General features: G+C 36.0%; 2 protein-coding genes across 4 annotated transcripts in view; one reads left to right on the plus strand and one right to left on the minus strand.

Annotated features, from left to right (window-relative positions):
- Window positions 1-27,036, minus strand: NDUFAF5 (NADH:ubiquinone oxidoreductase complex assembly factor 5). Of its 3 annotated transcripts, XM_031951084.1 has the most exons (10): window positions 26,707-27,036; window positions 26,355-26,395; window positions 21,956-22,025; window positions 20,871-20,932; window positions 17,891-17,930; window positions 14,515-14,712; window positions 12,153-12,213; window positions 4,123-4,206; window positions 3,659-3,741; window positions 4-3,289 (listed from the first exon to the last, which is right to left on the minus strand). In XM_031951084.1, exons 1-10 carry the CDS (start codon window positions 26,953-26,955, stop codon window positions 3,203-3,205), a joined length of 975 nt encoding a protein of 324 aa, XP_031806944.1. In that variant the 5' UTR covers window positions 26,956-27,036; the 3' UTR covers window positions 4-3,202. The 3 variants fall into 3 exon arrangements, with proteins under 3 accessions (XP_031806943.1, XP_031806942.1, XP_031806944.1); XM_031951082.1 differs by lacking the exon at window positions 26,707-27,036 and having other exon boundaries at window positions 3-3,289; window positions 20,871-20,918; window positions 21,962-22,025; XM_031951083.1 differs by lacking the exons at window positions 17,891-17,930; window positions 20,871-20,932; window positions 21,956-22,025; window positions 26,355-26,395; window positions 26,707-27,036 and adding an exon at window positions 15,844-15,942 and having other exon boundaries at window positions 1-3,289.
- Window positions 27,033-27,641, plus strand: part of ESF1 (ESF1 nucleolar pre-rRNA processing protein homolog) — an 83,737-nt gene continuing 83,128 nt past the window's right edge. Inside the window, exon 1 of the mRNA XM_031951081.1 lies at window positions 27,033-27,337. The gene's annotated coding sequence lies outside the window, so the exon portion shown is untranslated. The remainder of the gene's footprint in view (window positions 27,338-27,641) is intronic.

Genomic DNA, 27,641 nt, shown 5'->3' on the forward strand with positions numbered 1-27,641 from the left:
TAACACTTTGTAAGGATTCCAACAATCTACAAATTTAAATCAAGAAAAAGTTAAATTTTCTGGTATGCTGTATTTGTGAAGGTAAATAAAAGTATTACATTTTTGAAAATTTTTCATCTTAAATTAATTTTCAGAACAAAGTATTTAAAAGGGATTTTCTCTCATTTATCCAGAAAAAGACACTTTCCCAGGAGTTTCAGAATGACTCTCACTGTATAACCTATAATTTTGCAATTAACAAACATAAAAGTAATAGGCAGAAAATCTACATAAAAAAGCCTTCCTCCCTTTTTTGGTTTTGTTTTAAGGCACCTTAAAGGGACTCTAGTACTCAGATACTTGAGTGGATAATTCCATCAGTGTGAGAAACCCAACCTCAGATCACAATCCCTCCTTAGGACCCTGGAAGCCTTCCTTTAATTTCTCAGTGTTACCAGTCTAGCACTTGGATTATAATGCAAATATCTAAATGATAATTCATTGTTTGTAAATGGTTTTCAGTCTTATACTTTCCTTCCTCAAATTCTGACTGAAGTATTGCTTTCAATTTCACCTATATGGGTCTTTTTTCCCTTCTCTATTTAGGTTCTTTGATAAGCACACTTTCACTTCATCTTTCAGGGGTCCAGGCCTCCACACTACTTCCCATTTATCTCCCTCCTCACCATGATCCTAAACAGGTCCTAGGTCTAACTAGGGTAAGGCATATGGAATATAGTGAATTTATTACAATTAATTCAATAAACATGTTCAAAATGCCTCCAAAGTGCCAAGTATATAAAAAGGAAAATGGCAGTCCCTGCCCTCAAGGAGTTTAAAACAGACTGAGAGGAAAGGGGAAAGAATATACAAAAGGAAACAGAAAAGGGGGCCAAGGAGAAGGAAAGAATTAATAGCTTTACTTAATACCTTCTTTGGACCTCCATTTGCTTCTCCCCTCAGATTGGAAAGAAAAAGCAATTAACTCTTCCCAAAAGCCTTCCTTTCCAGGAAACTAATCTTTCTTTCATCAGCCTCTGTTTGAGTTCTTGAATAGCATACCACCTCTTTGGGCACCTCCAGGGGTTATGCCTCTGAATGCAGCCCAAGTACAAATTAGGCATTTTTGGTTACCATATCACACTGCAGCATCTTATCAAACTGGAAATCCACTGCAATTTTTACATGTTTCTAACCCTTTGCTACTCCATACCTCCATTTTAAATTTGTGTAAATTTTAGACTTTATTGAATTTCATGTTTTCTGATTCAGTTCAGTTCTCTACCAGGTCAAAGTCTTTTGGATCCTGTCCTCTATTGTGTTCACTATCCCTCCCATTTGCATCACTTAACAAGCATACAATGTATATTAGGATACTCCCTGGGAGATCTACCACAATTACACTGAACCACTAGCTATCATCACCATCCAACCTGAATCCAACTGGTTTCCCTCAATTGTTCTGCCTCAGACTCCCTGGTGGCACCCCCCCCCAGCTATTAAGAATGAGATAAGTAGGGCTATGAGTCTTGACCACTAGTATTCCAGAGTCATAAAACTTCAGGTGACTTATCTCAAACACTTGGTTACTTTCTAGCTCAGACATCCCAGCTTCCAGCTTCTTCTCTCCCAATTTATAAGAATTTATGATCCTTCCTGCTTATCCTCAACTGTAAGAACTTAACTTTTTATGGTCCTTTCCTGGAATTTCCCACTCACCAGTGCTCTATCTCCCTCCTCTCCTTATTTCCCTTATCACTGGATCCCTTGCTCATCACTGGATGCGTTGACATAATAGTCCCACCACTCAGTTAAGATGGATTGACTAGTCCCAACTCTCTCTCTAATAAAGTATTTTTAAAAACCTCTAATCTCTATCTTACCTCAGTTTCTCCAGCATTACACTACCTAAACATGAATAGCATGATACTTAATAAAAAACTTTTCTAAAATCTGTTATACCCATAATGTAATCCTGTCAAAAAAAAGTCTAGCATGACCTGTTCCTAATGAAGCCATCAGAGCTTTTTATACCTACTTTCCCTTTAAGATATCTGCCAACCCTTTTGTGAATGACCTATTCTAGAACAGCCCGGGAATACAAGCTCCCTGGCATAGTTTAGTCTGTTCTCATTTTGAAAATGGGAAAATTTTGTGCCACTTCTCACTTCCTATAAACTTTCATCTATCATAGGCAGTTTTTCAACAATAACATGTCTGTTCTTTCAGGACCCAAGGATATGGTTTATCTGGGTGAAATGACTTGATTAATGACAGCTGTTCTCTTAGTATCCCTTTTAGTTATTTATGTTCTTTCATCTCCAATATAAAGATCTCGTTCTCTTTTTACAGAGAAAAAAAGGAACAAAGGTAAGACTTGAGCAATCTTGCCTTCTTTGTTAGTGATCATTACCCCATTCACACCAAGAAAAGTTCCTAACCCCAAAAAGCAACAAGAGAAAAACAACAAAAAACAAACCAGTTTGTCTCTAGCTTGCCTACTAAGTCTCAACTCCTTTGACCTGTTAAGAGTAGGAATTGTTAAGTTTCTGAACTGGAAGGAAAAAAGATGCATTTAACACTGTGTAAAACTCACTTGGTTCCCTAGGAAAAAGTCATGAAGTTTTTAACAACTGAGAGTGGGCTAATGGCCCAATGTACGAAGATTGTCATTTTACAAGACAGAATTATGATAAGGCTCCAGTTTTTTCTGCTCCTCTCCCTGACAAAGGAAGTAGCATGCAACACTGTATTTAAAAGAAATCGCTGTAAAAAAGTCTGTATTTTTATAGTGAATGAGAATATACTTGGTTCTACACACACACACACAAACTGGTTTCAGTCTTCCCACAGAAATGACAGAGAGAGGCAGGTATAAGACATGACAAAGTCAGAAGCAGCAATCTTTTTCCATCAACTTTGACATTAATATACATGAACATATTTGAAGACACCTCAAGAGATGTTTTCTGGCTGATTCTACCATATTATCGAAATCATCATGATCAAACTGAAAACAGAAAACATGTGAAAGTGGACAGTTACCAAATGTAATCAGCCTTTTGTTTTTTTTGTTTTAGCAAGGATTGTAATAATTTTATTTGTAAACACTTTATATTTACTGTTTCTTGCTTCAAAATATAATTACAGTAGATGTGAAAGAGAATTTTTGATGAGGAAAAAGTTAGTTTTATTAACACTAAATATTTATTGTGATCAAAAGCTATTTCTTCCCATGTGATATAAGATTATTTATTTTTCCTAAATCTCCAAATGATACTGTTGCTGAACCTCTCTGAGCAGGTCTGGCCTAAAAATAAAGCAAAGAAAATAGTTAGTAAAACACTACATTGTCCTAGCACTTTAGTTTATAAAATACTTTGTAACTTCACAAAAGGGGGAGGCCAATAATATCATTCCCACTTTACATATGAGGAAACTAAGGCATAATAAAGAGTTTTAAGTGCTATGGCCAAGGTCATACAACTAATAAATATCAAAGTCTGGAATGGAAGTCCTTTCTAAATCTGGTACTCTTGCTTCTACCACTGTACCAGAAAACACACAAAACTAAGCCTAATTTAATTCTTCATTGCTTTATTGAGCAAGACCCATTCCACTTTAAAAAAAAAAAAAAAAAAAAAAAAAAAGAGACAAGATGAACAAAAATTAATACTACCTGTGAATCATGATATTTCCATCCTATCATGTAATAAATCTGAAAAGTTGCAGGTACTGAGCCATCCTCATTTCCATACATTTCTAAAAAAAAAAAAATCTTTGAAATTCAAAAAGGGGGTAAGGGAGATAATTCAATAAAGTATTATTTCTTGCAGTAAAAGACATATTAAAAGGTAGTACCAAGAAATTCCTAGGGTTCTTCTTATGTAAAGACATTTAATGGCTGACACTGTTGGAGTTATGGAATAAAGAAGTAGTTGTCATTTGGGGATGTAAAAATGAACTGCCAACTATTTGTTCCATGGAGGTCAATGAGAAAGAGGTCAAGGGATCTAGAAATTTTGTGAAGATAAACGAACATTGAGTGTCCCTTTGAAGCCAAAGGGAATCCACATTAGTCAGATGGCAAAGAGCTCCCTTGGTAAAAACAAGAATATATGGAGCATTAAACTTTTCTCTTACCTTGATATATTGCTGCAGCGGCTAACATTGTTTCCCTATGAAGCAAAGGTTTTCTATTCCAAGAACAATTACTTTCTCCCATACCTAGAAAAAAATATACAATAGGCTTTAGAGAATACAATAAATACCTTAAGGCCCTGAATTTCATAATTTTATCTTTTAATAACTTCACTATTATTTCAATATGTAGGTGGATTGGTTGTGGGTTTGTTTTGTTTTGTTTTGGGATGGTGGTGGGGTTTAAGATTCAGAGGCAAAAATACCTGAAGTCTCTCTTCCTCTTTCTAAGCCAAGCAATAAAAGTCAAATTTCAGAAGCCAAAACCTCACAAGCCTATTTCCTTTGTAGTAAGTTGTCTAATTTAAGTCAGCCATACAAGGTTTCTCCAAATGGAAAATATTTTCTTTTCCAGAGCTTCTGGGTCTTATTGCTATTATTAGCCACTTTGAAAGGGGAATACTAAAACTACCACAATATAATTTTTACTTTATATATCTCTACTCAATTCAACAAATACCTATCCTGCTAGGTGGTGAGAATATAAAGGGAAAAATAAAACAGTCCCTGCCCTCACAGTTTATAGGCTACTAGAGAAATACAAAGCACATACTACCCAAGTAAAAGTGGCTGAAGCCTTGTCTTGAAAGACTTCTGAAATTTTAAGTGGTGGAGGGGAGGAAGAAGAGAGGTACACAAGGGGGATTCTTTGTGCAGACACAAGCAGGATAGTTTCCTTGGAGTAAAGGATATGTAACAAAGCGGAGGGGTAAGTAGAAGCAGAGGGTAACTAAGAGGACGGTAGGTCACCCACAACAGAACTCCTGTGTTTTGGTTAGGGGGCACTGAGACTGCCTGAAGGACTTGGATTAGGGGAAGTCCAGGGTGTGAAACAGAACTGAAGCTCAGAAGAGAAGAGACGAGACCTGGATAATGTAGGTAAGGAACTCTAATACAGAGGACTTAATTGTACCTCTGGGAATGGATATTCACTTAGGTAGCTGGGACAGACCCTGAATGATGACAAGAGTCTGATGAGTGGTTAGATAGCTAAATGATCCAGAAGAGTCCAACTTTATGGGGCCAAGCCAAACAAGGCTGATCTTTCCCTGTCGTGGTAGATCTTGAGATGTCAGAAAAAAAAAAAACATCATGTCCCTCCTGACCCTATTAGCCTTTTTCTGGAAAAAACATTCCCAGTTACTCTAATTGCTCTTCAGTATACTTTCCTATATTTTAGTTGTTATCTTTTGCTTTTATATTATCCTCAATCCTTACCCTATCTTTCCCCAAGAACCACACCTTGAAATAAAGAATAAAATAGGAAAATGAAAAAAGAAACTTTAGCAAAACTAATTTTATTTATTTAAATACAATAGTATATTTAGTGTTCTACATCCATAATCTGCAAAAACCCATGAAAACAGACAGTAGTATCCTTTCCCATGTTAATAATGATGATAGCTAACATTTTTTAATAAAGGATTTTAAAGCCAGCAAGGCACTTTGGATACATTATCTCATTTGATTTTCATAAATAACCTTATATGAGAAGCAAAAAGTATTGTCTCTAGTTTTCCAATGAGAAAACTGGAATTCAGAGATTTTAAAATGGCTTACCCATGGTCATAAAAGTATCAAGTATGAAAGGCTGGATACAAATTTGGCCTCTCCTGACTCCCTATGCCTTCCTTAACACAGCTTAAAATCACATTTACTGCAGCACTGTCTCATCCTGAGTCCTCATATATTTTTCCATTCAAACTGCTGTCTAGCATCTATTCCTTCCCTTGCATCTTTTATTCACTTGCACTGGTGAAGTTTTTTTTTTTTAATCTCATAAAGCAATGAATATAGATATCATTAGTTTTTATCTGCATTAAGTTTTTATTCAACTGAACCCAACCTTTTATTTGTTTATTTATTTATTTGTTTGCTGAGGCAATTTGCTGAGGCCTAGGGTCACACAGCTAGGACGTGTTAAGTGCCTGAGACCAGATTTGAACTTAGATCCTCCTAACTTCAGGGCTGGTGCTTTATCCACTGTGCCACCTAGTTGTCCCAGAACCCAATCTTTTAGACCCCAGAGCTAGAACGGTCTACAGAGGTAATCTTATCTAACTCCTCCCACTTTATATATGAGGAAACTAAATATCAAAGGAGGCTCAGTACTTGTCCAAAGTCACACAGGCATTAAGTGGCAAAGCCAAAATTCAAACCTTAGATTCCATGACTCCAAATCCAGGGCTTTATCCATGTACCATACTACTTTCCCTTTTTAGCCTTTTGAATCCTTAGTCTTTTTAGACCTTGACATTTTTACATTTTTGATACATAGCTCTTTCAGCTTCATGTCACCTATACATTTGACAAGGGTGACATCTACACTTACATCCAACTCACTGAAATGAATTTTAAACAGCAAGTTTCCAAAGACCCTAACAGTTGACTATTAACTAGTTTCAAATGCATTTAACTTCATCTAGCTCCTCTTTTACCATCTGGTCCATAAGAATAGTGCTACAGGGACCATTTCATGGAGCACAGTCAAAGTTCAGGTCTGTGTGGGTGCTATGGGTTCTGCTTCTGGCCATAAGGTGTCAAAATTCTGGGAAAACTTGATATTCTGGTAATATGACAAGCCATGGAATAGTAGCTTTAAACTCAGCTTCTTTTTCTCTTAGTAGCACCATTTAATTTTTGGGATTTCCAGTAAGGGGTAAAAAAAGGCAGTCTCCCCTTCATCCTAGGATCATGGCAAGTCCAAGCAGGTGGCAGCTAATGCAGGGTGATTTAACTGAGCAAGCTTATGTGTGGGCCCTGGGCTACCTTTTCTCTTTTTCTGGTTCTTTTCTGATCTTATGCGAATAAGCATCTATCCCAATATGATTATGTCAGAGTTTGGAGGCAACCTCATCAATTTAAGCATCATAGCAAAGAAGGAATCCTTAGCAATTTCTTAAAAAGGATCTGATATGAGGATTAGATTAAATCTGTATATTTACTAGTAGGACTGCTCTAGGAATTATTTGAACAACACAAAGCTAGAATGAAATATAAAATGACTAATCAAAAGTCCTATAAATGGCTTTATCTTCTATTAAGTTTTAAGCATAAGGCTCTCAGTAGGTTGTAATAGTTAGAAATATGACAGAGATTGAGCATATGATTGATTTCATTAGTATAGGGAATGCCTAGTGAGGAAATTCCCTCTAGCAATGTAGTGTGGAATATTTTCTACTTTATTTTAGAGGTCTAGAATCCTGAAAAGTAGCAAGTTCAGGGACACGTAGTCAGAGGTATCAAAAGTGGAATGTAGGTCTTTTTGGCTCAATATCCACAAAGTCACATCAGCTCCCAGTTATTAGTTACTAAATCCTATTTTAAGTTTTGTTTTTGTCACTGTATCTAAAATTCTTCTGGGGCACAAGGTACAAAACAGACCACAGGCAACAGATCTATTCTCTGACTGTGGTGACCTTGCAATGGTACCTCAAGGTTAGGAGGATGTGACAGACTTTGTCTAATGCTAAAATCTAGTTAAAGAATCTCACCAGTCTAATAACCGTCAAATAAGGTTAATCTGACAAAACCTGTTCTTGATAAAGCTATATTTTCAAAGATGTTCATTAATCTACCTTTAACACATTCCATTATTTTGTTAGGAGTAGAAGTCAAACTCAATTGCTTATGGTGCACAGATTTTGTTCTTTTTTTCTTTTAAAATCAAGACATATTTGTGCTTTTCCACTTTTGTAGCACCTTTTTTGCTCCCCATGGAAAAATCACTCATAAAGATTCAGCAATCTTTCCATATCTATATCTTCCAGCTCTTTCTATATCCTAGGTCTTTATCCTAGGTCTCTAGGATAGATTTTTTTTATGGTAACTAATTTTTTTTTAATGGTAACTAATAAGCAATAGTGAAGAACTCTTTTATCACTTACTTATTTTTACCTTGGATTTCTAAGTCCCTGTTAGGCATTTTATATTTTTTTCCAGTTCAAAACTCATTCCCCTCAGCAAAGAAAACAGAAATAAGCTATAGTTAAAAAGCTCTGACCTCTCATTTATCTTTATTCTAACTACTATGATCAGCAGTTACTATCCTTTTCTTAATGCTCATTTTCTCAAAATAGTCAAAATAAAAAACCATTTTGTCATCTTGGGAATTCCTTTATTCTGTTTATCTTTCCTAACGTTATTCTTGTAGGCTCAAGTTATACTTTCATCACATCCATTTCTCATTATCTTCAATTACAGATACTTCTGTACTTCCTTTTTGAAATATGTCAGATGATGAGTTTCCTGTTCATCTACATTCATCTCTTTAAATTCTCTCTTTTCTTCCTTATTATAATCATTTTTCTTTACATTTGCAGAATTCCATTTTTGAGAGATTATGCTTTGTGGACTGATTTTCTCTGTAAAACTTTAGGCTATGAGATCCCACTAATTCCTTTTGTGGAACACCTGAAATCTGCTTTCCCTCAAACTAGGATGCATGTGAAACTATTGTAAATTCTAAAATAAATTCCACACAAACTTTCCAACATTTCTAATTCAACAATCAATTTCTTATCATGGGATAGAATTAGCTCTACTATACTTTCTATGTTTCAGTGGCTTTATCATATACCATCAGGTTAGCTACCAAGACTAAGTCTTGTTTCTCTTTTTAACCAGAAAAGCTTCTCGTTAGTTCTTCTTCCCCTCCAACTGCTTATTACTTTAAAAAAAAAAAAAAAAAAAAAGATAGAATTCAGAATCCTCAGCAGCTGAAATAGTGGTAATTCAAAGATAATTACAATTATACTAACCAGCAGAGCAATTATCATGAATTAAAAATTTATTTACTAATAAAAAAATCAAATCTACTTAATTAAAAAAAAAAAAAACATAACTCCCCTACCAAAAACTACTACTTCCAAGTCCTCTGTATGAATACCCTTATGTTCAAAATAAATATGCATTCACAATGTATTCTGTTCTCATAAATATCTGATTTTTACAGATAAAATATTATCTGTATTTAAATTTTTTTCCTAGTGAAAATATTTTTTGTTTGATTTTCCAATATAGCAAACAAATATTAAATATAAGTAAACTCAAATTTTTACAAAGACAAATATTTTTCAATTAATTAAATCCAAATTAAAAAAAAATTCATTAAGATCATAAATAATTAAGATTTCTTATATGCTCATGTTCTATTAAGAGCTAAGAGGGATCTTTAAAACCTTTTAGTTCAAATTTGTATTTTAATATAAATGAGTTATTATGAACAGGGCCATTCAACATTCAACGGTATTGAAAACATGTTAATGGGGGAAGCACAGTGATGTTTGACTTATCCTGTATTTTGTGATGAAAAGAAAATACAGCCATCAGGTGAATATTTAAGACTTTCACAGTTCTTTTAAGGTAAGTTCAACAACATGTAAGAAAAGCATTTCTTCATTTACTGACGGTTTCACAAGAACAATACTTAGATGTATTGCTTAGAAGATAAATGAACTTACCTTAAAACCACTGTGAAAGCCTCCAAATTCTCACTCATTCATCAGCTGATGAGTACTCGTTTTGTAAAAATTAGCCTGGACTTTTTCTGTGAAATAATAATGGCAGTTCACATAGGGCACACCAAAATTACTATGGGAAAAACAATGCAAAAATTTTCTAACACCAATCTGAAGAGTTAGATAAAAATATATGTGCATTATTTTGTTTAAGATCAATAGCCTAGTTGATCTTCAACCCCGATACTCCTAGGAATAATATGAAATCTCAAAAGTTTATGGTAGTAAATATAATTCGATTTCACTGGTTTGAATTAGTTTTTGAAAACAGAGCATATAACCTGTCTACTATCACTTGATATGTAAGTATTAAAGAGTTTCTTTAGGCTTTCATAGACGTTAAGAGTTTTCCCATGGTTACATTGCTGATAAACGTCATAGATGGGATCAGAATCTAAGTTTCTAAATGGAAGAGAATAGAATGAAGTATTTTGTCTACTACACCAAGAGGTGTATATAAGGTGCTATCCCAAAACTACACTAAGTAAGGTCATAAGGCACCATACAATGCTGAATAAAAATGCTAAAGCCATCTCAAATGAAAGCAAATGGTAAGAAAAAGACAGTCCAACAAACACGATCCCTTCAAATAAGACAGTATATTCAAGTTAAGTCACAGTGAAATCTCTTGGGAAATTTTTAAGTATTATGCCAAGGTTCTAATCCATTTGCTTCATTAAGGAAGTAGGGATTGGGTGATTAAAGGGGTAGATAGGAGACACAGGTATTGTCTTTTGAGAACATTTATAGCAGAGGTCCTCAAACTACGGCCCATGGGCCAGATGCAAAAGCTGAGGACGATTATCCCCCTCATCCAGGGCTATGAAGTTTCTTTATTTAAAGGCCCACAAAACAAAGTTTTTGTTTTTAACTGTAGTCCGGCCCTCCAACAGTCTGAGGGACAGTGAACTGGCCCTCTATTTAAAATGTTTGAGGACCCCCGATTTACTGTTTTTAGCATTTTAAACTGTGCTACAAAATACCAACTGAAGAATCACAGTATCACAGTATTTAGTACTGGAAGGTACTTTGGAGATCATCTAAATCAGCCCTTTCAAATGACACCTAGAAAGGGGAAGTGACTTACTTGTCCTGGGACAGAGGTTTGTAAAAAGCACCAAATTCAAATGCAATTGTTCTGACTTCAAGTTTTTTGCACTACACCCTGATAGAAGGGTGACTGCTACCTCTCAAGTCACAGAGTACAAAAGAGCCATAATATGCTCTGGGGATATAAAAACAAAGAAGGAAACGATTCCTACTCAGGAGCTTACATTTTAATGGGGAACTGATGGATGGCAATTAAGAGTGTGTATTAATAAAAATCTGCCTACATGACAACTTGTGCACATGTGTCCCAGACTACTTAAGATTTTTAAAAAAACTTTTTTAAACACTTGTCTCTAAGCACCAATATTTTCCTGAGTTTAGAAATGAAGTTTTACATTCAGAAAAAATACACATAATGAATGCAATAAATACTTTCTTACAAAGGGGGAAATGTAAGAGGCAGTGGATAGAGCACCAGCCCTGAAGTCAGGAGGACCTGAGTTCAAATCCATCCTCAGACACTTAACACTTCCTAACTGTGTGACCCTGGACAAGTCACTTAACCCCAATTGCCTCAGGAAAAAAAGTTCAAAAGCTGGAGTCAACTTGCCATCTGGGGAGGGCCTGGGGAAGGGAGGAAAAATTGGAACACAAGGTTTTGTAAGGACTAATGTTGAAGAATTGTCCATGCATATGTTTTGAAAAATAAAAAACTTTAATTTAAAAAAAAAAGAAAGAAAGAAAAGCTGGAGTCAGAAGATCAATGCTTTACGTCTCATCTTTACCCACTTTGCTGCAGTGAGATCTCAAAGTGAGTCAAGTCACTTCTCAGCGTCAGTTTCAACTATAAATAGCAATAATACCTAATCTTCCTACCCCAATGATTGCAATAAGGTTCAAAAGAGATAATCTATTTTAAAGTGCTTTGAAAATCTGTGCTAAATAAATCTATGGTATTTTTATTAATCCTAAAATTCTTATAATTTCCCAGGTTTCAAACTAGCGGTCTGCTGGTTAAGTAAAAAACTTGACATAAAAAATTGCTTATCAAAATCACAAGTTCATTTCAACAAACATTTATAAGGTGCTATTGTGACAGAATAAAAGTGCAAGGAAGGTAATGAGGGACATGAAGTCAGAGTGAAATGGTCCCTGTTCCTTGAAAGCAATTATAACAACAACAATTAATAATACAAATATTGGAAGGAGATCTAACAATACACAGATAAATATATGCAAAATATTATAGCAATTTCTAGCTAGAGAGATTAATTTCTTTTTTAAAAATAAAAGCCATCATTTGTTATTTCTGAAAGGCTAAGTAAAAATAACAAAGATTCTAATGCTAATTCAATTATCATAAACAAAACAGAACAAAACAAAGATTACAAGAATGTCCCTTACCTTGTAAATCTTCCATCACCTCAAACATTCCTGGGAAATTGACTTGAATTTCATCAGTATCCTATTTTTTAAAAAGGAGAAAAATTATCATATTGAACTTTAAAATAATTTAATTAACTTTAAAAGGAAATGAGAGACCATCTTATAAGATCTCCTACTTGCAGAAAATCCCTCTATATTAGTGGTAGGCGGTAACTGAACCTTCACTAAAATATTTCAATAAACAGGAAACATACTTTTTAAAAGAAGCCTATTGCATTTGTCAATAGTTTTTATATTTATCAATAGCTATATAGTAAATAGCTTTTCTTTCCTTAAGACTTCCATATACAGGAGCCAAAATCTCTTTATTATTTCTATCCTCTGATCCTAGTTAAGTTACCTTAAGTTTGAGCTGAGCTACCACTTCCTATAGGAATATCTTCTGATACTCTAGTTCTTAGTGCTCTCTTCTTTGTGAAATTATCTTGCACGTGTCTATTTATTTACATATATTCTTCCCTCCTCCCTAATAAGCTATTTTTGGGGGAGTTTTCGTCTTTATACGTTTATGGCATAACAAACAGTAGTTAATTACTAAGTGCTTTTTAAAGTGAATTACTAAGTTTCATATCAACAATTTCTTCCATTGCATCAAAAACTGATAACAGTTTCTAGATTTCTCACCAATTTTGGTTGACAAATGGGAGTATATCCAGAGGAGGGAAATCAGTTGCCAAGAATTACTGGCATTATTATACTTTTCAAACCAGTCTTTCTACTCATAATACAATCACCCTACTTCAGGTTTTTATCATCTTTCCTCTGGAACTGTAAATCCTTTTGTCTTCCTCTATCCAGTCTTCTTTCCAATTCATTCTTCATGGAGCTGTAAATGAATACTCCTAAAGCAGAGCTTTGTCACATCATTGCTCAAAAATCTTCAGTAATTTCCTGATATCTTCAAAATTAGAGAAAAACGTCTCTATCTAGCATTTAAAACACTTTGCAAACTGGTTCTAGACTATCAGTATATTTTATATAACCCTACCTCATTCACTCCACTCAAGCAAAATTAGTCAATTTTCTGTTTTATATTCATGTTACTGCATCTTCTGCCTAGATGTTTTTGCCTAGAAAGTCCCATTAAACCAGGAATCTTTCCCTCTTCACCTCCATTTTTTTTTTTAAACTCTGGTTCAAGCTCAAGCTTCAAGGCTCAGCTCAAGTACTACATTAAGCAAGCTTTCCTGATCTCTTTCTTTCCATTTTCCTCTAAAAGAAAAAACAAAACAAAACATCCTATTTTGTCCCCACACAAGAAAGCTCTCTGAAGACAAAGTTCATTTTTTGTATTTCCAGTGCCTAGCACACTGTACAAACTTAATAACTAAGGGTCAATGTCCCTGTCCAATTGTCATGCCTGAGAGAATACGTTAATTTAATACCAATAAGTGGCTAAGAAATAAGGAGCAGATAACATATCACATATTCCTGGTGTGGAATCATTGAAAATAATCAGAAAGGAAGGAGAAAAAGGAAGAAAGGAAAGGAATGAGGGAAAAAAAGAGAGGGGAAGAGGAGAAAAGAGGAAGAGATCAGGGAAAGAGAAAGCTTTGGGATTAACTATATTAAGCTTAGAGATTAAGCAGTAAGTAAAAATTGATTAATTGGGAATCTCTGATTCTTAAATGAATCAACTATTGTACTGAATTATAATAGTGGGCTTTTTTTCCCTCATGGATTAAAAGAATACATGTAGCAAATAGGCCCAAACTTATAGTGGCATTTTAGTTAAAATTTATTCTGTCTCTTAGTATAGCCTTCTAAACAGGAGTACTCACTTCAATTCTTTCCTTTCCATCCTTCATGTCAGAAACTGACTTTTGAAAATATTAAGCAGTTATATATGCAAAGCACATATACTGTTCTATATAATGAATATAAAGATTACAATATAAAACTGAATAATAGTACTTGGGGTTTTGATCTGGGCCCTCTCTTTTTTCTCCCTCTGTATTATTTCACTTGAACTAATCAGCTTTTCAGATTAAATTATCAACTCTATGCTGAAGATTCCCAACTATCTTTCAGCCATCTCAAACTGGCTGAGCAGTTTTACATTATACATTCAACATGTCCAAAACCAAATTTATTATCTTCCCTTCTAAACCTTCCTCACTTACCTTTCTGATTATTGTAAAAGGCAATACCATTCTCCTAGACCCTCAGGTTCAAAAGCTAACTGTCATCTCCAACTCACCAGTATCTCCACACTTCCCTCTTCTCCCCATGGCCAATATTTCATCAAAATCAAGAAAATTTTTAAAAATTATTTCTGAGCTGCACAATTGACAAAGTACTTGATTTTCTTAATAGTTACCACAGTCAGTGTGTTAAAACCAGCTCTTCCCAGCAGATGGCCCAGATCATTGACAGCAGTGAAAGGAGAAATGTGTGGAGAAAATCCTCCTTCTCTTTCAAGTTCTGCTAATTGTAAAGAACATCGAAGCTCAAACAGTGTATCCCCTCCAAACATTGCACCAATAAATACTCCATCTGGTTTTAAAACATAATGGATCTGTAAAACCCAAAAAAAAAAAAAAAACTTCAGAATAAGTACTAATTCTACTTACATTACAGAATAAAGTAAATTTATTTATGCATGCAATAATTTAATATCTCAAAATTACATGTGAAGTCCTAACAAATACATTAAATGATCTGATGTTCTATTCAATAACTTCTACATATTACAACTAGTGCTGTGCAATCCATTCATTCAGCCATCATTTAGTCAGGAGTAATTGTGTAGTAGTTGTACATTTAAACACTGCATAATCTGAAATATAAAACCAGCTTTCTGCCTATAAAGCTACCAACTAACCACTCTTAACAGATCAGTATCAGAAGTGAAGTGGATAGCTACATTCTTACTCAAAATTTTCAACCTCTGACAGTTCAAACTGTATTTGGAATTTGGCCATATATTTGGTAACACTTTGATCTTGACAAGGAAGGGAGATCTTACTTTGAAACAGGGCTCATTAAATCAACTTACAAGTCAAGATAAATAACTTTAATTTAACATTTTAAAATACAAAAAAGAAGTTCTCAGAACTGCCTTTACAGCCACTTTTTCTGGCTCTGGCTCCTTCTGACCATTAAATGAAATGATTCTCAAGGTTTGTTCCATTGTTTTTTTCTTGTACATTTCCTTAGATTCTTTAGCCACATTTGGAAGTGTAACTGTAATTTCACATTTTACACTGCTTTATAAAACAACGAACTTTCCACAGAATCCTGTGAGGTTAAGTAGAAGTAAGTCACCTGTCCACAGCCAGAGAGTTAATAAGAGGCAAAGCTAAAACAGGAAGCTACATTGCCTTACTTCAAATCCAATGATTTCCTACTACATAACGTTGTACCTGACTCCCAAGTCTGTTTTCTCAACCTATATCTTTCTCCCAACCTTTAACAACTTGTTACATGTTCCGTATCAACTATCTCCTTAAACACTGAGCTAGGCAGTTCCAGCTAGGGAACTGGCTATGATCAAATAGGAAAATGGCTGTAGAGGTTTTAGCATGTTCACCTCTATAGTCCTGAGCAATATATTAACCCTGAAGCTCAGTCATGACTCCATTGGAGAGCACTTCATTAACACAATTATAATTACTCCAAGGGCACTGATAAGATGAAAAACAATGACCTCATGCTGGAAAATGATCTGGAGCTACAAAATGGCATCTTCTTCAACACAGTGGGTTATATCAGCGCTGATGTCTCTATCACTCATCCATACTCAAGATGAAGCACTTGGCCCTCATCTTGCCTTGGTGTTCAGCCCAGCTTCTCTCTACAACAGAGGCATTGGATTCAAATACATGGCTTTGAGAAATCTGGTCATTCTTATCACCTTTGTTCCACTGGTTATTAAACTTGTCTATGCCATCCAGAAGGGATCCCTGGCCATTCTGTCACTAGTCATCAGTTCTCATAGTTCTCGGCTCCAATTCAACCTTCAACAAGACCAGGGAGGGAGCTAGAACTGGACAGAGGCTTGGTCATAACCATTCTCAATAGTTCCACTTTCTTCTACATGTTCAACAATACCTAATTGTTCCTACCCTACCTAATCTTTAGCATCCTGGTCACATGCTATATAAGATATTGCTGACCTTGTTCATTATTCCTATGATTTTTGAGACACAGTTCAAGAGTGAGATATTCAACCAACTGCTGCAGAAGACTGCCAAATTAAAAACCCTGTTGGGGGCTTTTCTACATCTCTGCCATCATCTTGGCATAAATAAGCATGCTATCCAAACTCTAACGATACAAGAGGTTCTGTTCTCCTGCTGCCCTCTCCAAACCTGAGTTCCCTTTTCATTAGAATGGCATTCCTTAATTCAGCAATAAAACTAGAATATCTAAGAACATACTAGAATTTAAAGAGCTTTAATTTTTTTGAATAATAGATTCCTACTGTGATATCCATGTTATTCTATTATTTAAGAGTGACCTTGTTCAAATACTTGTTTAGAAGGTGTGCTGGCTGTATAATTCTATATATAAAGTTTCTATTAGAGAGCAGCTGGTTTTGCATCCCTGTTCAATTATTTATTACCTATTCATTTGACACCAAGAAAAATTCCCTACTCCTTCTTGACCCTTGGTATTTCACAACACTATTTTTCTCTTAGTTCTCTCCCTGATGAGACTATTTCTTCTCAGCCTCCTACACATTTATCATTCAAATCCTTTTCCCAAAGCACAGGTGGCTCTGTACTGCTTCCTCTTGTCTTCATACTTACTTGATCTCCTCAGTTCTCACTGGTTAAATTACCTATCACCTCTTGACAAATTTTTCCCAAGATCAGCCCCTAGTCTCTCCCTTTTGTCACCAACTGCCTAATGAATATTTTGAAAAAGAAACCCATGGGTAATTCTCAACCTATGTCCAAAATAACTCATTTCATTCACTACCCCTCCTTTCCAAATGTCCTTTCTGCTAAAGATCCCATTATTCTTTCCGTAATCCAGATTGACTCCTTACTTTCACTCATCCTATAAAAATCCAATCAGTTGCCAAGTCTCTCATATTCATCTATTCCACTAGACTCTGTCACATTATTTCAGTTCTTTATCACTTCTCACTTGAACTTGCAATAATCTCTGAATTCATTTAGAATAGGAAATGAATTTCCTACTCTAATTCAACCCTCTACACAGCTGCCAAAATGATTTTTCTGTGCTTTAAGTAGAGGTCTAACTATGTCATTCTTCTACTTAAACTCCAATTGCTTCTTATTGCTCTTATCATCAAATACAAACATTTATAAGTGATAGTAAAAGTCTTTCATAACTTGACTACAACCTCCTTTTGCAGTTTTATTACATATAATCTCCTTAAACAAGCTACTCACCTTCTTACAGTTCTTTTCCCATAATACTCTTATTCCCATCTTGACTCTGGGAACTTTCTCTTCAATTCTACCTCTTTCATTTCATTCAAAGTTCAGTTTAAATGCCACCATTCTCAACTACTAATTCCATACATACAGTTAGCTCAACTAATATTCATTGATTTCAATTTTAAGTAATACTCCACATGTTTTATCTGTAAGCAAGTTTCAAACTCAATTTTTAATTTCTTAAAACTTAGAATTCTGACTATAGTAAAGAAGACTGCAGTATATTTAATGATAGGCCTTTAACAATATTATTAAATTATAAATTATAATATTTTTTCTCACCTGTTTAAAGGCTCTAGGAAGATCATTCACCCAATGCAAACTGAAACATAAAAATATGTTACAGTTTAATGCAAAAAAAAAAAAAGGCAATCTTGAAATATAATGCCTTAAAACAAGGTACTACAAGTTCACTAGGGGCGATCACACTTTTTAAGGGCATTGGGACAACTTTCAAGTTTTCAATTACTCAAATTCTACCCTAGTAATTTTCATTACTTTATTTGAAAGAAAACTTGTGTTTCAATTCCATCTCTGCTAGTGACTGCCTATGGAACTCTTAGGGAAGCAATTTCAATTCTGCAGACTTCATTTCTTTATCTGTAAAATGAGAGTTGGATGAAATGATCTCTACAATCCTTTATGACTCTAAAATTCTATTCTTTACATCAATCTGTTAGTCAGAAATCAGTCTACTAGCTTTTCTTGAAATTTAAACATGTAAATAGGAAACAGTTTAGCACAAGGGAAAATAAGTGATGGATTTGGAATCAGAAGGTATCAATTTTCAAATAAGGAGGATTAGATTACATCATACCTAAAATCCCTTTCAGATTTAAATCTAAAATCATTGTTTTATACTTAAAAAGGTCTATTCTATTCCAATGGTCTTAGATTATCTACGTGAGAATTATGTCATTCTTATTAATAAACCATACATGAGGTTTTGAGAGGAAAGAAATAAACATATAGCATACTAAATTGCGAGAAATTTTTATAACCCTACTTTAGCAGGAAAGTATTAACATCTGCAATAGCCTGAGCTAAATGATATATTATTATTATTATTTTTAATAACAATTTTCAAATTTATTTTTTATGGTGTTTTCCATTAGTTTAGTCTAACACGTACTGTGTGACAATCACTGTTCTAGTCCATGAGGCTACATAAACAAAAATAGAAGAATATTTGCCTTCAAGGAGCTTATATATAATGTATCCATAACAATAGAGCAATTAGGTGGCACAGTAGATAGAGTGTGTTGGGTCTGAATACAGGAAGACTCATTTTTTTAAGTTCAAATCTGTCCTCAGACACTTTACTGGCTGGATGATCCTGAATTAAGTCACTTAACTTGCTTCAAGTTCTTTATGTATAACATCAGCTGGGGAAAAAAAAACACTCCAATTTCTTTGCCAAAAAAACCCCAAATGAGGTCATAAAACGTCAGAGATGACTAAAAAACTACTCAACAAGTACTACTAAATAAGAAAATGCGTATCTATGTTACTTTACCCCTAAAAGATCTCAATGTTGGTACAGAAGGTTTTGCAAGGGTCAATGTTTAAAAAATTACCCATGCATATGTTTTGTAAATAAAAAAGCCATAATAAATAATGAGAATTAAAAAACAAAAAGATCTCAACTGTTTTTGGGGCAGGATGTCAAAAATACATCAACTAGATTATCTTGGGAGGTAGATTCCCACTCAGTTCTTCAGGCAGAGAGAAAAACCAGATGACTACTTATCAAGAATGTTGTAGTAGGAATTATTTTTTACATCCAGGTCGGACTAAAAAGCCTCTTAAATCTAAGACTAAAGCTTCCATTTTAGTAAGGCAAACTTTGTTGTAACAGAAAATCACTAGATAAATAATATCCATCTTTGAGATCCTGGATTTGTTATTTACCCATGTGACCCTATCCAAGCCACTCAGCTTGTCTGGGCATGTTTCCTTATTTGTAAAATCAAGTCTTATACTAAAGTTGCTTCTACCTCTAAATTCTATGTGACCCTGTAAATGAAATGACATGTTCCAGATCAACAGCAGGTTAATGATAGGAGGCTAGAATTTGTCTGCTTTCCTAACAGTGGACTATTTCTATTAAACTAATATTTCCCGACTATTTTTGTTTAATAGGAGGGAATATACTGTAAACTTTTACGTTTTACAGGACAGGAAGAGTGGGAAAAGATGCCCTGACAAGAATGAAAACAGATATAGATATATGCTGATGAATATGCTGTGAACCACATCTGTGGAAAAAAAAAATTTCATTGTTTAATGCATTTAATGCATAGAGAAATTGCAGTGATCAGCTGCTAAATTAAGAGAAACTAAGATTATAAGACCCACAATGTTCAAGGTGAGAATCCCTTCAAGGCTAGAAGGGATATGTATAGTACACAGCACAAAGGAAGAAATGGTCCTGGGGGGAAATCTATAGACAAAAGAGCTAATTATGTAAAAGTCAGACTACCCAATGTGATGTACTAATGGATCTCCAATTTTTTTTTAAACTGTATTTTAACTAATTTCAAATTGTTTTGAGAATTAGGTCTGGCACTCACTACCAGGCTCCTTCATTTCCATATCTTTTATTATTTTCTTCAACTTTTTTTTTTTTTTGTCTACATGATTTTTTCCCTGTAATTCAAAGCAATCTTTTGGGAATTTTTAATACTATTTTTATTATACTGACTCATTTTAAACATTCCAATGAATACTTTTCTAATTATTTAGGTCTACTTCTATAAATTATGTTTTACAAGTGCATTTAAGTAATTTTTGTATTATCTTGGCAGACAGATTCCCAACTGTTTTACATATTCTGTAAATTTTAAGTGGAATTTTTTTTCCCTATTTCTTTCTACTCAATTTTAATAATACTATGAAGAAATGCTGCTATGTGTAATTTACTTTATATTCTACCAATTTTCAAAGTTATTTTTTCAATGAACTGATACAGAGTGAACTATTTGTTCTTTTTAAAAAATTAAACCTTTGTAGTAAGAATTATTGAGAATAAAAAAAAAAGTAAAAATGAAATGCCGACCTTAAACTGCTAACAACCAGATCAAATGTATTTTCTTTGAAGGGAAGAAATTCTTCATCAGCTAAAACACGAACAGTAGGTATTTCTGTTTCTACACTGTTTTTCTATAATTAAAAAAGATTGAGACTCATTTCACAGAATACTAATTATTCATTTGATGATCATTATTAAACTGATATCAATATAATTCTATGAACTACATACCAAAGCATTTTCTGCAATGTCTGCTTGGAAAATTTTTCCAACAACTTCCTGAAGAAAAATAATACAAATTTGGTTAAAGTGATAAAAATATTTTTGCCACTGAAATTGTGAAAGAGAACAAATTTTAAAACACTAATGATTTTTCCGCAATAAAAACCCTACCAAGTAAAATTTCTAAATAAAAGTAGTACAGGATAACACTTTTAATTACTTACATGAGATAAATTTTAAAATGTTTACAATTAATCTTCGCTAACAAGATGGAGAATATTGTTGTGGATAATCAAAATCTATAAAACAAACCTGTTCTCAGGTAAGCTGAACCAGGCACAGAGAGAAGGGAAAAGATAAAGAAAGATATATATATTCCCTCACCCCCATTAAGATCCACAGGGGCCGGAAATGTTTCATTTATTGTTCTTAACCCTAGCATCTTATAATGCCTTGTATACAAAAAGTGCTTAATAAACCAAAATAAACATTTTAAACTCAACTGAAGAATCTTCGTTAACCAGCATAGTTACAAAGTACCTATTCAGTAATTGTACTTTGAATGATGACTCAATTCAATTTATAATCCATGGCTATGAGTATCTGTAATCAATATCCTAGGTTATTCAGTCAAGCAATTTGCATTCATGCAAGCAACATTGCACCTACTCTAGTTTCAATTTGACTTTGTGCTGGGAATCATTGATAAAGCTTAAAACTGACAAAAATGAAAGACAATTATGGATAAAACATTTAAAAAAATTACATATAATGCAAATATTCATTACACATTTGCAATAATTCAAGAAAACTGGTTGGAGAAAACATTTTTGTACTTCTGACAAGGAAAAAAGAAAATGAGTAATGACTATTAGAGCTTTTGGAAAAAGAATAAAGAATTATAGATAAAAATGAAAGAGAAAAGGAAAAGGGAAAACAGATTCTGGCATTTCTATGTTACATATATTTTGACAAAAATTTAAACGTACTTTTAAAAGTCATTTTATAAGGACAAAGATGATATTTTTTAACTTAAAAATATCAACAACTTTATCATTTCTCGAAGAAAAATCATCTTATTTAAATATACCATAATATACCTTATTTAAGTGTTGTGCTATATAACCTCTTCCACAGCCAACATCCAAAGCAAGAGGAAAATCTCTAAAAAGAAATAAGATTTCAATAATACCACAACACATGAAAATTTTCCAAGTTAACATTTTGTTACCCTTTTGTAGCTAGACACCTCCATTTTAAAGATTAGCTCAGTGTTTGGGAAGTGCCAAAGGAAAATGGGGGAGGAGAGTTATTAAGCTGCCTATCAAAATGAAGGTCTTCAGAGGTATTGTGCTGATCTAACTGTTATGTACCTATAACACCTGGATAGTCTATCAGCAAGTACCATGCTCCACTTGAATTGTCTTAGGAAGAGTCTGGCAAAATAAGGTATAATGAGGTCCTTTCTCAAGTTAAATCATCAAACGTTCAAACTCCAGTACAGAGCGCAACTTTGTTTCAAGTCATTAGAAATGATTAGAGATGTCAAAAGCTAAAGAAAGATCAAATAAGGAAGACTCAACAATTGGGCAAAGATAGTTCTATTGGAGTTCTCTGAAGTAACAAGCAGCAGGAGCAATCAGATGACAAGAAGGTTTTAGCTAATTCAATTTCAACTACTGCTCTTCATTCCCACATATTCCTCTAAATACCTTCTGTTCTTTGGGGTCCCTCTGGTCTGAGGAAAAAGCAGAAATGGGAAAGTCAGTTTTTGCAAATACTTTTTAGTATAGAAAAGATGATGAGATTTAATCGATTGAAGCACAATTCTGGTGAGTGAAGAGCTGCATTGGTTTGCTTGCTTCGGCCAAAAAGTCAATCTGTATTCTTTTGCTTTGAGTTCTGAGGGTTGGTGAAATACTCCTTACTCCCTAATACCACTCCAGACTTCCCTCCACCATCATTATTCACTATACAGATTTATCATCCACTTGAGATCCTGGTGGCCACTATCTATAAGTCCTCATGACATTCTCCCTCCTTCTTCAATGATTTTAGAGGAAAGTTTACTATTTCTCTTTCTAGCCATCTCTTTACTCTTTCAGTGATTAAGTATGAGATAAAGTGTAATTAGTACAAGAAAGTACAACCATGGGATAAGTAGCATCAGGAAGAGGCTGGGTATCACTAAATGACAAAAAAACAAGAGTAGAGAGAAGAGTGTGAGATGAGAATAAAGTTGTAAATTTACACAGAGATTTTCCAAAAAGAACAATGGAAGGGCTAGGCAGAAACAAAGTGGACACTAGGAGGTAGAGTTAAGACAGATGGGAATGAAGAAGTAGAGCACTAAGGCTGAGGAAGGAAATTTGTTCGTTAGCATCTAGGGATTTGATATCACTGGGATAAGAGAGTAAAAGGAGATGGAAAGAATTAACTGAGCAGAGCTTATCACCTCTCAAAGAACAAGAAAAAAAGACTATTAAAAAAAACCCAGTAACTGTGAAATAAGTCTAAATACAATTATTCCTAGAATGAAGATAAAAGAGAAATCCTTTTTTGGATTTCTGATTTAGGAAATCCAAGGGTGCAAAGTTATTTTTCAGCCCAGGTCAACAAAAAGGATAGACAGAGGTCTTGGGGGAGCAGGGATAAATAATCAGAAGACCAAGCAAAATCCTCTAGTAGAAGGATTATATAGGATACGTATCAGGGCAATGAGCTGTTTAAGACTGGAGAGGGACAGGCCTAATGTGTAGCTATTCAAGAAGTAGTTATTAACAGGAGTACACTGGAAGTTTAGTCATTCTAACTGCAGACCTGAGTTCAAATCCCAGTGTGTACTGAAGAAGGAACTGTGTCTAGCTGTAGCAGCACCCTACTGGACTTCCAATCAGGGGACTTGCACCAAGGGGTAGCAACAATCTACTGGAGTTCCAACCAAAATCAAGCCTCACTGGTGTCAACAAGACCTGAACCCAGGTGAGGAGCATGGAAAGTTCAGAAAAGAGAGCAGATTTTATCCTGTATTAGACTTCATAGGAAACAGGATAAGTCTGCATGCAGGTATCCATTCAGAACCACCTCTAAGCACCTTCAAACTTTGGGGACCCAACCTACAAAGCAGCAGTTGGATCCCAGAGTATACAAAGTAAGACCAACTAAGACCCATGCATTCCCAGCAGAAGTGTAGCAAGCCAGGACCTAACATAAAGCTCCAATTCAGGAAGTGAGGCTGGAAGAATGGGCAAACAGAAAAAGACCCCTATAATAAAATGCTATTATTGATTCATAGAATGAACATTTATTAAGTACCCGCTATATGATAAGTGGTGGGGGACAATAAAAGAGGCAAAAGATAGTCACTGCCCTCAGGGAGTTCATAACAGGAAAGAGTATCTTGTTTGTGAAACAACTGGGAGCCAGTATCTTTGGAATGCATGATGGGCAGAAAGGTGTAAGATTAGAAAGATAAGAGGAGGCTAGGTTATAAAGCAGGGGTCCTCAAACTATGGGCTGTGGGCCAGATGCGGCAGCTGAGGATGTTTATCCCCCTCACCCAGCGCTATGAAGTTTCTTTATTTAAAGGCCCACAAAACAAAGTTTTGTTTTTACTATAGTCTGGCCCTCCAACAGTCTGGGGGACAGTAAATTGGCCCCTTATTTAAAAAGTTTGAGGACCCCTGCTATAGAGGGTTTTGAATGCCTAACAGAGCATTTTGTATTTGTTTCTGGGGAGGCTATAAAAGGAAGCCAATTCGAGTGACTTATGTCAGCCAGACCCACCAACAGGCTATGAGGATGAGAGATGGTGAAGAATCCAGGACCAGGCCTATGTTTCATACCTATGGGACTGAGAGGATGGTGGTGTCCTCTATACAACAGGAAAGATAGAAGGCAAAGAGTTTAGAGGGGGAAAATGAGTAATGCTTTGGACATGTTAGTTTGAGATGTCTACTGGACATCTAGTGTGAGATATCAAAAGGCAGGTAGAGATGTGAAATTGACAGAATGAGTTTGGAGCAAAAAAGTAGATTTGAGAGCCATCATTACAGATAGTAATTAATCCACAAGAGCTGAGGAGATCACCATGTGAAATAGTATATATAGAGTAAAGATGATCCAAGACAAAAACCCTGAGGGACACCTTTGATTAGGGGTATGATCTAGAGGAGGAACCGCAAAGGAAACAAAGAAGTGGGCAGATAAAGTAGGAGGAAAACCAGAAAAGAACAAGGTCTCAGAAGTCTAGAGGGAAAAAAAGTATTAAGGATAAAATGTTAAACAAGATCATGAGAGATTACATAGAATGAGAACTGAGAAAAGGCCACTGAATTTATCAACTAAGAATAATAACTGGAGAGCAGCTTCAGTGGAATAAGGTCAAAAACTATATTGTAAGAAGTTAAGAAGAGATCTAGAGGAGTAAAAGGGGGTGGGGGTGGGGGACTTATTACAGATGGCCTTTTTAAAGAATTTAGCTACAAAGGGCACATAAGATATGAGGATAGTTAGTGGGATCAACTGAAGGCTTATTAACACAGATCATATGAGCTGAAGTTGAAGGGATATTTAGGCCAGAGAAGAGAAAACTCAGCAGAGAACATAATAGCTATCCACAAGTATTTGAAGGGCTATAAAGTGAAAAAGATTAGATTTGTTTTTTTCTGACCTCAGAGAGAAAACCTAGAAGCAATAGGGAGAACTAGCAAAGAATTGTCTAGGTTTAAATAAGCTAATACTTGATAATTAAAATTATCAAAAAGTAGCCAGCTGCCTGTGGAGACTGTAGATTGCCCCACACTGAAGCACTTTAAGTGAAAACCACATAAACACTCATCACAACCTGGTTCAGGTGATAAACTGCACTCATGATGTTCTAAAATCCCTTCCAATTTTAAAATTCTATGATTCTGTGTAATGCATAAATGATGTTTAAGACGCCCTACTTTTTATTTTTTATTTTAAATTTAATAGCCTTTTATTTACACGTTATATGTATGAGTAACTTTACAGCATTAACAATTGCCAAACCTCTTGTTCCAATTTTTCCCCTCCTTCCCCTCACCCTCTCCCCTAGATGGCAGGATGACCAGTAGATGTTAAATATATTAAAATATAAGTTAGATACACAATAAGTATACATGACCAAAACGTTATTTTGCTGTACAAAAAGAATCGGACTCTGAAATATTGTACAATTAGCTTGTGAAGGAAATAAAAAATGCAGGTGGGAATAAATATGGGGATTGGGAATTCTATGTAATGGTTTTTAGTCATCTCCCAGAGTTCTTTCGCCGGGCAAGACGCCCTACTTTTTATTTAAGCAACGTCAAAACATTGAAAGAAATAGCTCTAGTATAGTGGGAGGAAATCTAGAAGGGCCCTGACAAGTGTACCTAAAATGAGAAGGTGTGAATAAGCTTTGATCGAATCACAAAGTAAGATTCTCGTTCACAAATTGATACTTTGATAATTTAACCGTGACCTTACCTGGCGATGTCATATACACGGTCAGCAACACGACTACCAACCTTAAAAAAAAAAAAAAAAAAAAAAGACAATTCCGAATAACTTTAATAAAACTTAACGTCAGTCCAGTTCCCGCAGGATTTGTACTGGGGTGCATGGGGGTGGGGTGGGGAATGGCGCTGGTTTTTTCCCTCCAACGTTTGCCGACGGACTAGATTGGCCGGCCGCCAGAGCCTCAGAACCCTAGCCCGTGCGCCGCCCTGCCGCCCACACTCCCGCCTCGGTTCAGGGCAGTTCCCGGGCCCTGGCAGCAGCAGCCCTTCCCTAGGCATCGGGCCCATCCGCGGCGGAGCGAAGCGCAGGAGACACTCACCTCCTCCTTCAGGTACTCGTACTTCAGAGGCTCCGGCTGCTGGGCCGCCCAGTTCTTTTGCTTCCTCTTCAACACCCGATCGAACACATTCACTGCGCCGGAGGCGGCGCCGCCAAACGCGGAACGGTAAGAAGAAGTCCCTCGAGTTCCGCTCGGCCGGCCGCCGCCGCCGCAGCCGCAGCCCGCCCCATGACGGAGCGCCGCCAGCACCAGCCGCCGCCACCACCGGAGCTGGACGGCCTTCAGCATGACCGCCCGCAGCCCTCCACCTCCGCGTGACCCCTTCGTAGCCACGCCGACGTGCCGGCGAGTCCCCGTCTGGCGCGCGCGCCGGCGCCGCCGCGGGGGGAGGGGACGCGTTTCGGCCGACGCGACGCTGATGAGCTGAACCAGATCGCTTGCCGTAGTTCCCGAGCTTAGCGCAAAGAATTGTGGGCCTGAATTTCTCCACGTGATACTGTGCAGCGACTCGGTGAGGCGTTTGGGATTCGGGCTTCTGGTGGCGGACTTGTGAAAGGGTTAGAGAAAGTCGCTGGCCGAGGCGGAAAGGAGCGATACTGGCCTCGATCTTCTCGGAGACAACTTGGAAGAGCAGCCAACTGCGAGGGCTTCTTCCCTCTCACCGCGTGAGGTAAGATGGACTGCTTGTGTTCTGGCTCTGTCACTTTGTGACTCCCGACCGCCGGCAGACAGATCGGTAGCCGCTGGGTCTGGGGCAGGAAGTCCGAGTTCAAGTGTGTGTGACTTCGGACGTTTCCTAGATACACCGGATCCCTGTTTGTCTCAATTTCCTCATCTCCAAAAAGGAGATCGTAGCAGCACCTCCCCCCCCTCTTCCCCTCCCCCCCTCTTCCCCTTCCCCCCTCCCCCCCTCTTCCCCTTCTCCCCTCCCCCCCTCCCCCGAGGATTAAATGATAGAATGATCATAAAGCGTT

The sequence above is a fragment of the Sarcophilus harrisii genome, chromosome 2, assembly GCF_902635505.1.
Source record: "Sarcophilus harrisii chromosome 2, mSarHar1.11, whole genome shotgun sequence".
Lineage (NCBI taxonomy): Eukaryota > Metazoa > Chordata > Mammalia > Dasyuromorphia > Dasyuridae > Sarcophilus > Sarcophilus harrisii.

Bases quoted from the DNA above. Each gene is read 5' to 3' on its own strand.
- NDUFAF5 (XM_031951084.1), bottom strand. From the start codon at position 26,955: ATGCTGAAGGCCGTCCAGCTCCGGTGGTGGCGGCGGCTGGTGCTGGCG. The intron at 20,933-21,955 runs TATGGTATATTT...ACCAAATTTGTA, and splicing joins AACACTTAAATAAGGTATAT to TTATTTTTCTTCAGGAAGTT. The intron at 17,931-20,870 runs GTATGTAGTTCA...TTTATGTTTCAG, and splicing joins ACATTGCAGAAAATGCTTTG to TTTGCATTGGGTGAATGATC.